Source organism: Neomonachus schauinslandi, chromosome 10, assembly GCF_002201575.2.
Source record: "Neomonachus schauinslandi chromosome 10, ASM220157v2, whole genome shotgun sequence".
Classification (NCBI taxonomy): domain Eukaryota; kingdom Metazoa; phylum Chordata; class Mammalia; order Carnivora; family Phocidae; genus Neomonachus; species Neomonachus schauinslandi.
Genome location: NC_058412.1, coordinates 123,634,627 through 123,648,681, shown reverse-complemented (window position 1 = coordinate 123,648,681; position 14,055 = coordinate 123,634,627). Strand labels below are relative to the sequence as shown.

At 50.6% G+C, this 14,055-nt stretch overlaps 1 protein-coding gene across 2 annotated transcripts; it reads left to right on the top strand.

The window, feature by feature from the left end:
- Positions 1 to 73: 73 nt before the first annotated feature.
- Positions 74 to 13,808, top strand: WFDC3 (WAP four-disulfide core domain 3). Of its 2 annotated transcripts, XM_044918829.1 has the most exons (8): positions 74 to 153; positions 2,036 to 2,270; positions 2,740 to 2,871; positions 3,953 to 4,099; positions 5,304 to 5,306; positions 11,222 to 11,353; positions 12,796 to 12,981; positions 13,574 to 13,808. In XM_044918829.1, exons 2-8 carry the CDS (start codon positions 2,192 to 2,194, stop codon positions 13,588 to 13,590), a joined length of 696 nt encoding a protein of 231 aa, XP_044774764.1. In that variant the 5' UTR covers positions 74 to 153; positions 2,036 to 2,191; the 3' UTR covers positions 13,591 to 13,808. The 2 variants fall into 2 exon arrangements, with proteins under 2 accessions (XP_044774764.1, XP_021544815.1); XM_021689140.1 differs by lacking the exon at positions 5,304 to 5,306.
- The last annotated feature ends 247 nt before the right edge of the window (positions 13,809 to 14,055 follow it).

Sequence of the window (14,055 nt, the reverse complement as noted above, 5' to 3'; positions counted from 1 at the left end):
AGCCCCGTGACGTCATTGGAGCGCGCCGCGCGCCGACGCGGAAGCGCGCCGCGGCGAACCGCGGAGTTTCCATGGGAACCGCAAGGCCGCGTCTCGCTGGGGTCCCGGACGCCTGCCGGCGCTGTGAGCGCTGTGGCCGGGGCTTTGTCTGGGGTGGGGCCGCGCCTCGGGTGCAGACTGTGGGTGTTTGGTCCGTGAGCTCTCTCCCCTGGGCCGAGACCGGTGGAAAAGTGCGGGGCAGGAGGAGGGGAGCAGGCTCCCTGGGCTGGGGTTTGGGTGCGGAGGGGAGCACAGCGGCGCCTGCAGATCAGTCTTTGAAAGCCGTAGAGTGGGCGTAATGCGAGGACCTGAAAACCCAACAAGAGGGGGGTCTGACCCATGCCGTCCCAAACACCCACCGGGTCCCTCCAGGCTTAGGCCTCAGGGGCTGCCTCTTGCATCTGAAGGCATCATAATGAAGTTTGGGTCTTGGCCCGTGGACTCCCCAAGCCCCAGGGAGCTGGGCTTCTCTCTTCAGACAGGTGATTCTGGGATGGGGAGGGGATGTAGGGGTTTAACAGCTGTGGAGTTCCCCAGAGCTCCACTTAGCTCTGGCTTAGAGATGAGATGTTACTTTTATCAGGTCACAATATGGGATAGTAAAAAGTACGAGTTTTTCATGTAGAAAGATCTGAGTTCAAATCCAGGATGATATGGTGATTAAGAACTTGCCTATTGAATTGGGCTGCCTGCCTTTGGTCTACCACCTCCTAACTGTGTGACCACGTGTCTTTCTGTGCCTCAGTTTCCCCATCTGTAGAGTGGGGATAATAGTACCTAATTCATAGGGTTGCAGTGAGGATTAAGTGAGTTAATTCATGTTAAGCACTTAGAACTGTGGAGCAAGTAAACACTCAAGCAATGCTATCTGTCCTTACTATTATTAAATTTCAGTAACCACCACTTACTAGCTTTATGACTTTGGGCATTCTTTCTCAACCCCCCGAACCAGTTTTATTACCTCTGCAAGATTATTGTGAGGTTTAAAAATAAATAATACAGGGCGCCTGGGTGGCTCAGTTGGTTGGGCGACTGCCTTCCGCTCAGGTCATGATCCCAGGGTCCTGGGATCGAGTCCCACATCGGGCTCCCGGCTCAGTGGGGAGCCTGCTTCTCCCTCTGACCCTCTCCCCTCTCATGCTGTTTCTCTCCTGCTCACTCTCTAATAAATAAATAAATAAATAAATAAATAATCTTAAAAAAAAAAAGAAAAAGAAATAAATAATACATATAAAGCACATGTTAAGTCGTCAACAAATGTTAATTACTTCCATGCTCCAATATCAGCCTTAAAATAATAAGGCAACTCTTTGGCACCAAACTCTTTGGCTCTATGAAGGAGATTTTTTACTTTACCTTTAATCTTACTGGGCTAAGCAGTCTCAGTGGATACCATTAAATATCATGTCTGACCAAAGTCATAAGCAGGACAGATAAAAGTAAAACGAAATAGAGGAAGAGGAGAAGAAGAAAGGGAGTATAGATGGTCTAGACTACTTGAGTCATAGCCACTTCTTTTGGATTCTGTCAACTAGCCTTCACACAATCCAAAAACGGCCTGTATGAGCTAGACAGACCAAGATGTAGGTGCTTGGTGCATTTGTATCAGTTCTGAACAAACTCAAATATGGCTTTATTGTAGTTTTTTGATGGTTTCTAAGTAGTCTGCTCCATTCTCTGTTTTCTAGGTTGCTAGCATGAACAGGAGCCACACTGCATTTTATTAGCTTTGGTTATTATTAAGTTGCGTCTCTGGTCCTTCCCCCTGTCACTTTGACTGCAGCTGTGTCCTTCCAAAGTCCTTTAGGGCTCCTTTTGATCCTGTGTCCAGTGGCCATCCCTCCATTTCCGCGGCTACCGACCAGGTTCCTCCTCATTGTCCAGGGGTGTTGTGTATATTGCATTACAGAGTCTGATGATCATCACCACATATGCTCTTTGGGAGTGCCAGGAATTTTCCCACACACCAGCAACCAGTCACTTTCCTTCTTGTCAGGAGAAGACATCCTTGGGGAATATTGCGAAAGGGAAGACTTTGGGGCTGGGTTTAGGCCAGTCTCCTAGTCCTGCCCTTCCCTTGGTTGATGCCCTGGGCAAGGTGTACACCTCTGGCCTGGACTGAGCGCTCATCTCAACTCTCGGCGCCATCGTCATGCTGAGCTGCCTCTTCCTCCTGAAGGCACTTCTTGCTCTTGGGTCCCTGACATCCTGGGTGGCTGCAGGAGAGCATGGTGAGCTATTATTTGGGATCCCAACAGAAAGTGACTAAGAAGTCATCCCCTACCTCTTCCTGGAGCGAGAGTCCTCATTTGTGGAGAATGGTCATCTCTGTAGGACAGGACTGGATGCATAGATTCTCAGGCCAGCCGGAGTAGGTCTTCCTGGCTTTCTTTTCCCTCTTTGGACAAGGAGGTAGGACTTCCAGTCTGGCTTATTAGAGGTTCTAGTGTTTCCCTAGAGCTCCTTAAATGTGAACAGGATCACCCCAACCTTTCCCTCTCTTTATCCGCAAAGTGGCTGGACATCCGGTAGTGGTGGGCGAGTTTCAGGGGTTGTGTGGGGGGAGGGGACAGTGGTTGCAGAGCTGTTTTGGATAGGAATGTTGGCAGAGGCTGAACATCCTTGAAGTGCGCTCAGCTTCCATTCCCCATTTCTTGAGGCTTAGCCAGTCACCCCAACCTCGTGGGATATCTTTTGCAGTGAAAGCAGGAGAATGCCCTCCTGATAAGAACCCATGCAGAGAGCTGTGCCAGGGGGATGAGTCGTGTCCGGCCAGGCAGAAGTGCTGCAGCATTGGCTGCGGTCGGGTCTGCCGAGGAGACCTTCCAGAAGGTATGTTGGCTGGAGGGGCAAAATCCAGGTGTGCTCTCTGACCTTGCCTCTGGGCTAGAAAGACCCAGAGAGCCTCCTCCCTCCTAGATGGGCTCTGGAAATCTAGCTTGCCTGCAGCACCTCTTCCCGCTTTGGGGGTTTCTTCTTTAATCACTCAGTGCCCAGTGCTTTGTCTTCTATCAGGAAAGAACACACAACTGATGATCTCTGCCTTTTATATGCACTCAGGGCTCATAGGCTGTATGGCCAAGTGAAGGCTGGAGGGCCCAGTTGTGAGGGGAAACCTGTTAGAGGTAGTGATCAAAAAAGTAGACCCCTGGGCGATTGGGTGGCTCAGTTGGTTAAGCGACTGCCTGCTCGGCAGGGAGTCTGCTTCTCCCTCTGCCCCTCCCCCCTCTCATGTGCTCTCTCTCTGAAATAAATAAATAAAATCTTTAAAAAAAAAAAAAGAGTAGACCCCAAGCCAAGCAGACTTTTCACGCTGCAAATAAGCCATAAGCAGCTCTTTTTAATTTTTTTTATTTTTTAAAGATTTTATTTATTTTTTAGAGAGCGAGCGAGAGAGAAACAGCATGAGAGGGGAGAGGGTCAGAGGGAGAAGCAGGCTCCCCGCTGAGCTGGGAGCCCGATGTGGGACTCGATCCCAGGACCCTGGGATCATGACCTGAGCCGAAGGCAGACGCTTAACCATCTGAGCCACCCAGGCGCCCGTAAGCAGCTCTTTTTAAGGGTTGAGCTTTTAAGCCTCCATTTCCTCACCTGTTAAATGGAGATAATGGTTTGTACCTCTTGGGATTGTTGTGAGGATCAAATGAGAGGTCCCTGGCACAAGGTGAACTCAGTAAATGTGACAGTAAATGTGAGCTCTTATCATTGTTACTGTCTCTGCTTTAGCGCCAGGGTTGAGAGTCCTTTTTTTTTTTCCTCGCAGGGTTGAGAGTCCTAAAGAAGCTCAGGGCTTCCTTCCTTTGATTTTCCCTTTTGCTACACCTGTGGGTGCCACCAGGCGGCACTACTATCTCTCTCTCTCTCTTTTTTCTTTTTTCTTTTTTTTTATGGTTGTCTCCCTTTTTTGCTACAGGGAGGAAAGGAGATTGTCCCAGGGCTGTTCGGAAACAGTCCTGCTTCCAAAGGTGTATCACTGATGAGACTTGTCCAGGTACAAAGAAATGCTGCACGTTTGGCTGCAACAAGCTCTGTGTGGTCCCAGTCTCTAAACCAAAGCTGGGTAAGAAACACTGCCCTTGGGGGGCCCATGGGCTCTTGGGCCTGCCTGCTTCTTTCTCAGATAAGCCTGCGCCATTCTATTGTTGGCTTTTCTTTCCTTTGAACAACAAAAATTAAGTGCCTGTCAAATTCTGAGAACTTTTCTAAAAAAAAAAAAAGATAGAGAACGGGTACCCCAGCCAGAATGATCTGTGTGGCATGTGATCCAGGCAGGCAGAGGAGGCTGCCAGGAGTGAGATCGTGGCTTGCAGAATTTTCTGCTCTAGTGCTTGCCGCCTCCCCCGGTCCCTGAGAGGCCTTGCCAAAAAGTGTTAGAAATTGATGATGTATCTCCCGTGGCTCACTCCTTCTCATTTCCCTCTTGTTTCCAGATTTTTATGGTTAATTTTGCTTGTTTGTGCTTGCAAATATATTTTATTATCATATTGTTTCTCACGACCCCACTCCCTGAAAATATGGAGGCTGCTTTTATTGGAGAGATGTTAGATGTATACATTAATTTCAGGGGGGCACCTGGGTGGCTCAGTCGGTTAAGTGTCCGCCTTCAGCTCAGGTCATGATCCCAGGGTCCTGGGATCGAACCCCGTGTCATCAGGCTCCCTGCTCAGTGGGGAATCTGCTTCTCCCTCTCCCTCTGCCCCTTCCCCCACTCTTGGTCTCTTTCTCTCTCAAATTAATAAATAAAATCTTAAAAAAATTAATTTAGGGACAACTGACATTTTTATGTTGAATCTTTATGTCTTCCCATTGTCCAGGTGCATTTGGTTTATTTCAGGTGTTTTATAGTTTTAAAATACTTTTTTTTTTTTTTAAGATTTTATTTATTTGACAGAGAGAGACACAGCGAGAGAAGGAACACAGGCAGGGGGAGTGGGAGAGGGAGAAGCAGGCTTCCCACCAAGCAGGGAGCCCGACGCGGGGCTCGATCTCAGGACCCTGGGATCATGACCTGAGCTGAAGGCAGACGCTTAACGACTGAGCCACCCAGGCGCCCCTTTAAAATACTTTTTGATAAGTCAATGCCTAAGTTTTATTTTTTTCTTCACTGCGTTAAATGGGGTCTTACAGCACGCCTTCCATTATGTTTTCTAAAGAGACTGGGACCATCCTCTTGAGTGCACGTGGCAGCTATTCCAGTGGAAAAGCCTAGGTTTTGGTCATCAGAGAGCTGGGTTCAAGCCTGAGGCTCACCAGTTACTGGCCAGCAGGTCCCTGATCACGTGTCTTCTGCTTCCCTGAGCCACATTTCCCTCCTCTGTAAAATGGAAAGAGTAAGCCTTGGAAGTTGTTGTAGAGAGTCAAAGTATGTGAAGCATTTAGCCCTCAGTAGACATTAGCTTCCTTCCTGTTGCCTGCTAAGGTGGGCTTCATGAGGAGTGCGGTTGCTAACCAGCCCCTTTGGTCAAGAACCAGGATTGCTTTCTCCTCCCCTGACCTCTTCCTCTCGGAGACCCTGGAACTCCACAGCGTGTGACCACCTCTTTCCTTCCGGCTGAACCTCCCCAGGTAGCGGGCCCCTCCCCTGAGCCCCGTGCGGCTGTCTGTGTCTGGTTTCAGCAGCTCTCTTGGGCGCCCTGCCCATAAGGGAGAATAGAAGGTTGTACTCCTTGCCAGGACTCCTGCGGCCCAGTTTTGGAACCAGAGCCTGGGAACCTGTGTCAGGCTGGTCACTCACCGCCAGCCTGGAGGGCCCAGCACAGTCTTCCAGTGTATGAAGCTAATGGCCGAATGACAGGGGCTGAGGGAAAGGACAGGGGCTGAGGGAGAGGCCGGTACGCAGGCCAGACCCTTGGTGAGTGACCCTGGGCCCTGGCCGGGCCAGATGGGGCTTCCTTGTCCCTTGGAGCCAGGCAGCCTGCCAGAGTGAGCTCCCTGCAGATCTCCCAGAGTGTACTTACTGGCTGAGTGGGGCTCCTAGTCTGGCGGGAGGCGGTACTGGCTGTGGTGTTAGTAGTTAATGACTTTTCTGTGGCTCCGGTCCTGGGCTGGGCCGCTCAGTGAGACTGGTTGCTACACTCGCTGTCACAGGAAGCTGTGCGTCCTGGGCTCTGAACAGTCCCTGCTTTCCCTCAGCCCTGCCATTGCCAGAGGTTTAAGGTGGAGGGACAGTCAGGCCACCCGAGGGCTCAGGGCAGACATTGGGCCCTGCTCCCGTGAGACAGTTCTGGTCTGAGCATGATGGGATCCTTGGCTTCTCTGCTTGCTGTGTGGCCTCTCTGAACCTCACCTTTGTCTCTGTAACGTGGAGATAAACATATTTACCTCAAAGAGTGATAATGACCTTTGGGCTGTTAGAACAGGATACCGTAGACTGGCTGGCTTATAAATAACAGAAGTTTATTTCTTACAATTCTGGAGGCTGAGAAGTCCAAGATTAAGGTGCCGGCATCTTCAGTGTCTGGTGAGAGCCAGCTTCCTGGGTCATAGGCTACCACGTCTTCACCGGGACCTCATACGGTGGAAGGGGGCAATACGGGCATCGTCCCCTTCATGGGGGCACCCCTCTCGTGGCCTGATCACCTCCCAAAGCCCCCATCTCCTAAGTCCATCACACTGGGGGAACACAAACATTCAGTCTGTATCATATACTTTGGAAGAAATGTATTTAAAAATCCTATAGAGGGGAGCGGGGTTGGGGATGGGTTAGCCTGGTGATGGGTATTAAGGAGGGCACGTACTGCATGGAGCGCTGGGTGTTGTACGAAAACAATGAATCGTGGATCACTACATCAAAAACTAATGATGCACTCTATGGTGATTAACATAACATAATAAAAATAAATAAATAAGTAAATAAAAATAAAAGGCCTGTAAAAAACCTGCCAAGTAACGCTCAACAGCTCATGCTGTGATGCCCAGCACCTCTCTGTTCAGGTTCCCTCCCCGCCATCCCAAGTCCGACCTGTCTGTCCACTCCCTCACTTACCCACTCACTCACTCCGTATCGAGTGTCGGCCTGGCTGGCATCTGTACATCTCGTGGTGAGCGAGGCAGCCGTGCTTCTAACTACTGGGCACCGATTGTGATGAGGGCTGTGAAGGGGCATCAAAGCGAGCTACGGAGGAGGTATCCTTTCAACCTGGAGGATGAGAGGGTGCTGGCCGTGGGGTGCTGAGAAGGGGGAACTGCACGGGCCAAGGCCGGGAGTAGGCACGAGCTTACTGTTTCAAGGAAGTGAAAGGAGGTCAGTGGGGTTGGAGAAAAGAGAAGGTGAAGGAAGATGGCTCCAGTTAGGGAGAGTCCAGATTTCGGATGAGTCTCCAGGGCCTCTGTCTAAGGCTTTGTTCTAAGAGCACTGGGAAGCCTTTGCAGGGCTTATAAAAGCAGGGAGGAGAGGCCCAGTCTGGTTTCCATTTTACTTATTATTTAAAAAAAATTTTTTTAAAGGTTTCTTTATTAGACTTTTTAAAGATTTTATTTATTTATTTGAGAGAGAGAGTGAGTGAGAGAGAGAGAGAGAAGGAGCAGGGGGAGGGGCAGAGGGAGAGGGAGAAGCAGACTCCCTGATGAGCAGGGAGCCACCCAGGCTCCCCGTGCATGCGTGAGTCCCAGCTCTTGTTCTTGGGTAATCCTGGAGGGAATCATAATGATACGGCTTAAAGGACCACATCATTGGTCCTAGTGTCAGAGCTGGGAATTTGGGACCCATTCTGCCACTATTGATCTCAGGCCAATCCTGTCCCTTTGCTGGATGTCTGGCTGTCTGTTTGCAAAAGGAGCAGGTGTGATGGCTCAGAGGGCCCTTCTTGGCTTAAGAAGTTCTGAGATTTCACTTTTCTACCAGCACCACTGTCCTTCCCTCAGATATAGGGGAAGGTTAGAGCTGGGGTAACAGTAAAGCCCATGTCTGAGTATTTCCTGGGCTTCAGCTTTGTATTCTTTCTTTTTTTTTTTTGTGATCGCTTGGGTCTTGGGATAGGGGCATTTTTGCAGGGTGGGGATGACCATTCCCATTCTGATTCTCATTCCTGTTTCTCATCCTGATTCCTGGTTAGATAACTGTGAGGTGCCTGGAAACCATGTGGTATGAGGAACTGAGCTTACCTAGTTTGGGAAAGCTGAGACAGTGGGAGGCAGAAGATCCTTGTCTAGGATGATGGCACTAGCCATGTTTTCACAAGGTCTCTGGGCATAGGACAAGGACCAATGGATAGAACTTTATTTTTTTTAAGATTTTATTTATTTATTTCACAGAGAGAGACAGCGAGAGAGGGAACACAAGCAGGGGGAGTGGGAGAGGGAGAAGCAGGCATCCCGCCGAGCAGGGAGCCCGATGTGGGGCTCGATCCCAGGACCCTGGGATCATGACCTGAGCCGAAGGCAGACGCCTAATGACTGAGCCACCCAGGTGCCCCTGGATAGAACTTCTTGACAACCAGATTTCAGTATAAAGTGTAAGGATGGGGGCACTTGGGTGGCGCAGTCGGTTAAGTGTCTGACTTTTTTTTTTTTAATATTTTTATTTATTTATTTGACAGAGAGAGACACAGTGAAAGAGGGAACACAAGCAGGGGAGTGGGAGAGGGAGAAGCAGGCTTCCTGCCGAGCAGGGAGCCCAATGTGGGGCTCGATCCCAGGACCCTGGGATCATGACCTGAGCTGAAGGCAGACACTTAACGACTGAGCCACCCCAGTGCCCCAAGTGTCTGACTCTTGATTTCGGCTCAGGTCGTGGTCTCAGGGTTGTGAGATCAAGCCCTGCATCAGGCTCTGTGCTCAGCACGGAGTCTGCTTGAGATTCTCTCTCTCCCTCTGGCTTGTGCTCTCTCTCTCTCTAAAATAAATAAATAAATAAACAGATCTTAGAAAAAAGTGTAAGGATGTCATAGTCTGGCTTGGAGGTCATGAAGTCCAGCGTTCAAGTGGAGAGTAGGGAATTATTTGGCAGGGATTCAGGCATCACACATGGGGGATGCAGTGGGTGGCCATGGTGGGCACTGGTCAAAGGGCATGTGCTCTGACCCCCAGGGCTTCAGCCTGTTCCCCAAGAGTCCCTTCACTGCATCTACTATTTGACAAAACCCCAGGGACCTCAAGGAAGCCTGGCCTGGAAGAGAGTAGAGGTTTGGTCTCTATGCCTAGTCCTGGGGATGAGGGCAGAGAGTAGCAGAGTGCTCCTGGCATTGGTCACTTCAGGGCCAAGCTCAGCAAAATGGTGACATCTGGGAAGGGTGCTTCTGCCTATAATCCCATGAGAAGTTATATTGGTAGGTTTTTCCCACCAGAGAGATGTTTTTATGCCCGGCGTTCTCAACTGTGGGATGAAAGGCTTTGTTCTTTGTTAAATAGATTTTAGTGTTTGTCAAGCAGGTGGGGAGGTGTGGAAAGCTACATCTGGCAGTTAGCATGACCATATTTCCTGGATAAAAAATCAGATTTGATGTGATCTGACAATGGCAGAGAATCTTTGAAATAGGGGCTGTTCAGGAAAACCCTGTGATGCCAGGTGATTAGACCCTGTTTGTTCAGCTGCAGCCTCCTTGGAGGCCAATGCTTGCTTTTTTCCATCATGGCAGCCTTCCCCGAGCCAGCCACAGGCAATTTTACTTCCATGTCCTAACTGAGTGGCACGGGGCCAGTCCTGCTTCAGTTTTCTACAATGCTTTTAATAGCCTGTCACTTCGTCTCTCCACCTAAAGAACCTGAAATAAACACTGAGATGAATTAGTCATGGTGAGTCGGTTTGGTTTGGATGTGGCTTCTTGGGGTGTGCCTGCCCCCGAGGACCTGGCCCAGGGCCTGCGTGTTTTACGGATGGCGTAGTGGAAGGAGTGCTTCCAAACCAAGAGGCTGAGTTTTGTCCTGCTTTGCCGCCGACTCACTCTGTAGTTCTGGGCAAACCCCTTCTCTTCTCTGAGCGTTGTTATCTTCAGAGGGGTGGTGAAGGGGCACGTCGTGGATGTGCTTGGCTGTATGCAACAGAAAATTAACCAAATACAAGTTTGTTTTTCTCACGTAACAAGAAGTCCTGAAGTAGGGACCAGGGCTGGGGTGGTGGCTCCACGATGCTAATAAGGATGAGGTTATTTTTTTTTTTCCTTCTCCTTCACATTCCTTGGCTTCGTCCTCATACTCGTTGCCTTGTGGTTGAAAGAAGACAGCTGTACCTCCCTGTGTTATGTCTGTCTTTGCACTGGAAGAAAGAGAAGCCAGGGGGCAGTCTGAAAGGTGCATTACCTGGATCAGGAATGCAAAAGTTTTCCCAGCTGATGTCTTAGCTTGTGGCCCACTCCAAGCTACAGGGTAATTTGGGGAAGCAAATCATTGTAGCTGGCTGGGCTCACTGCCTCTCCTAACACACCTGTGGTTTTATTAGCAAGTGTTTCAGTTATCCATGGCTGCATAACAAATACTTCCCAAACTTAGTGGCTCAAAATAACAACAGTTGCCTCTTTCCCACAGCTGTTTGGGTTGGCCGGGCTCAGCTGGGCAGTTCTTAGGCCCACATATGCCGAAGCTAGGTCACTCACGCAGCTGCGTGCAGCTGGGAGCTCAGCGGGGAGCTCAGCAGTGGCTGGACCAGACAGGATGCTTCTCTTCATCCAGCTTCTCTCTCTTTGGGGCATCTCATCATCCTGTAGTTGAGCCCAGGCTGCTTCTCAGCGTAGCGGCTGGTTTCCAAGGTGGGGGTGTTTTAAGAGGACCAGTCCCAATATGCAAGTGCTTATCAAGCCTCTGCTCACATCACACTTGCTGGTGTCCTCTTGGTCAAAGCAAATCACACAGTCCAGCCCAGAGACAATATGGGAGGTGTGGTTCACGGGGGGCCATGACCATAGGTGTCTGCCACAGGAAGGAGGGAGGGAGAGTGAATATGGGGCTGGCAATAAGTCTGTTTGCCACAGTGGGTTAGACCTCAACAGTGTTTTCCAGACTACGAGTCTTGAGATCAGTTTAGTAGGTGATGAGCAGCATTTAAAAAAAGAAAAAAAAAAAGAAAGAAAAGAAATAGAAAGACTGTAAAGTATATACATGTATGCACATAAATACCTACATTTTAAGCATGCGTATGGATTAACATACGCAATGAAAAATAAAAATTTGCACTCAAGAGTCACAGTGAAAATAACTGGAAACACTGGGCCTGAACACCTCTGAGCCCCATGCTCTGATTCAATGGCAGAGTCTGGCGGCGAATGTCCTGCCGACCCCCTTCCGTGCGAGGAGCTGTGTGACAGGGACGAGTCCTGTCCCCAGGGGCATAAATGCTGCAGCAGTGGCTGCGGCCACTCGTGCCGTGGAGACATCAAGGGAGGTATGTTGGCCCCTGGGGGAAGGAATCCTTGAGTTCCAGGGTCGGTTGGGGAGGGAGCCATCTGTGGCCTCCTTGTCTTTCCCTTCCTGGGGGGAGTCAGAGTTCTCATCCCTCCTGTCCGCCTAGCCCCCAACCCAAAGCCACCCCTCCTCCTGGGGCCCCGGGGGCCCATGCTGGCGTTGAAAGAGCTAGGGGAAGGCAGTGTGGGTTAGTAGGAAAAGTCCCGAGTCTGGAAGACAGGTAGCTTGGCTTGCGGTCTTGGTTCTGCTGCTGACTGGCTCTGTGACCTCGGGGAAGCAGACTCATCCTGAGCCAGTTTCTTCGTCTGTAAAGTGAGGGAATTGCCCAAGATCATGGTTTTCTGACCAGATTCTTAGCAACATACCCACAACAGATAAAAGCATTCCTGATTTGATTTCTTTAGTTTCAATATATATATTTTAAACAAATCCCTATTTTTTTTTTTTAAAGATTTTATTTATCTTTTTGACAGAGAGAGACATAGCGAGAGCAGGAACACAAGCAGGGGGAGTGGGAGAGGGAGAAGCAGGCTTCCCGCAGAGCAGGGAGCCCGATGTGGGACTTGATCCCAGGACCCTGGGATCATGACCTGAGCCGAAGGCAGACGCTTAACGACTGAGCCACCCAGGCGCCCCCCTATTTTTTTTTTAATAGTATCTAGACCAAGGACTTTCTTTTTCTTTCTTTTTTTTAAAGATTTTATTCATTTATTTGACAGAGAGAGACACAGCGAGAGAGGGAACACAAGCAGGGAGAGTGGGAGAGGGAGAAACAGGTCCCCTGCGGAGCAGGGAACCCGATGCGGGGCTCGATCCCAGGAGTCTGGGATCATGACCTGAACCGAAGGCAGACACTCAATGACTGAGCCACCCAGGCGCCCCTAAACAAATCCCTATTTTTGAATGCTCCTTTTGTACCAGGCACTGTGGAACTCCACTTCAGAATCACTGGCTCAGATGTTGTTTTTAGACAACATGTAGATTCCCAGGCAGTGTTCAAGGTTCTGAAGACAGATTCTTTTCCGTATTAGCTTCTCAGGGAAGGTAGACAGATCAGGAATTGTAATAAATTCTGATGAGAGGAGCACAAAGCAGGGTGACAAACCTTGTCTGGGGTGGCAGAGGAGGCCTCCCTGAGGAAGGGACACTGGGAGGCCCAGCCTTGGGGGAGGCAGTGGGGGGCTCCTTGGCACTCCACCCAGGCCCACCGACAGAAGTATCAAACCAAGGGACCTCCAGGAAACTCTGTGGGATGCCATTTGAAAACTGTTGATCCCGATGCTCTCTTGGGGCCCCACCGATTCTCAGAGGCTCTAACTCCCAGATTTCCCAGGCACATCTTTGGTTAAGATCTAGTTACAGTCAGGGATGGATTCCTCTGGAGCTTCTGAGTCTCTTTACCTGTGCCTGTTTATCCTGCAGGGCGGGCTGGTGATTGTCCACACATTTTGGTGGGCCTGTGCATTGTCAACTGCATGATGGATGAGAACTGCCAGGCCGGGGAAAAGTGCTGCAAGTCAGGCTGTGGCCGCTTCTGTGTCCCGCCCGTTCAGCCACCAGAACTGGCCACAAACCCCAACTGGACCCTCCGCTCTGATTCTGCCTTAGGTGAGTCAGGTCCAGCATCACTGATAAGAGTGCACTTAGCTGCTGTGTGTAGACCACTGGCTTAGGTGCTGGGTAGGGGACTTCAGAGGGTCGAGACAAAGTTCTTGCCCTGGAGAGTCGAGTGGGAGAAAAAGATCCTATGCCCCAGATGAGAACCCTTTTTGTAGACCGCATGGGCTTTTAGGCTTTCAGAGTAGGCGTGGCTCCTTGGGAAGATCTTTCTGCCCGAAGTAGGATTAGATCTGGGCCCTGAAGGCTAGGCAGGATGTGACAAAGGGAGGAAAGCACGGAGAACATGCTGGACGGGGGTGGGGGTGGGGGTCTGGTGGTTAGTAAAGGCACAAAGGGTGGAATGCGGGTGATGCATTTGGGGAGCCGGGTGGGGCTCGGGCGAGGGTGGGCTGTTTCCGTGCTCGGAGACAGAAGGTTGACAGCTGAGTGAGTAGGGTCTTCACTGCCAGTTTGGACTGGAGTGTCTGGGAAGCAGGGCGCCATCCAAGGCTTTGGGGAGCAGTGCATGCCGAGCTTCTCTAGGATGGAGGGGAGCTGGAGCCAGGAGGGCACAGCTGTGACCCGATGCTTCTTTTTGCAGAGACCCCAGTGCCTTAGCTGTCCTGATTTGTCCTGAGCTGCTTCGGTGACTACAGGGGGCTTGTCCTGGCTGCCAGGAGAGGGTGACGTCCTGGGGCTGTGACCCTCCCGGGGGCTCTCGTTGCCCTCTCTGCCCTGCTTCTGTTCTGCTGCTGCCCTGAGCACTGGAAACAGTCGTGGGTTTGAGCAATGGTGTGTGGCGCTGCTTTTCCCCAATAAAGACTGTGCTGACCTTCTTGTCTGTGCTGTTTGAGGGCCAGGATGAGAGAGCTAGGGGGTCTGAGCATGTCAGCAGGATTACGGGACTTAATGAGAACACTGAACGTGGGCGCTGCCCTGGTGGCGAGGGCAGAGGTGGGTGGGAGCTCAGCCTAGGCTGACTTGCCACAGATTGCCACAGATGTCTCTCTCAAGCCTCAGGGGTGGGACCCTCAGGCCTCTTCTTGGGCCAGCTGACTTTTCTTTTATCAGAGAATGTGAGTT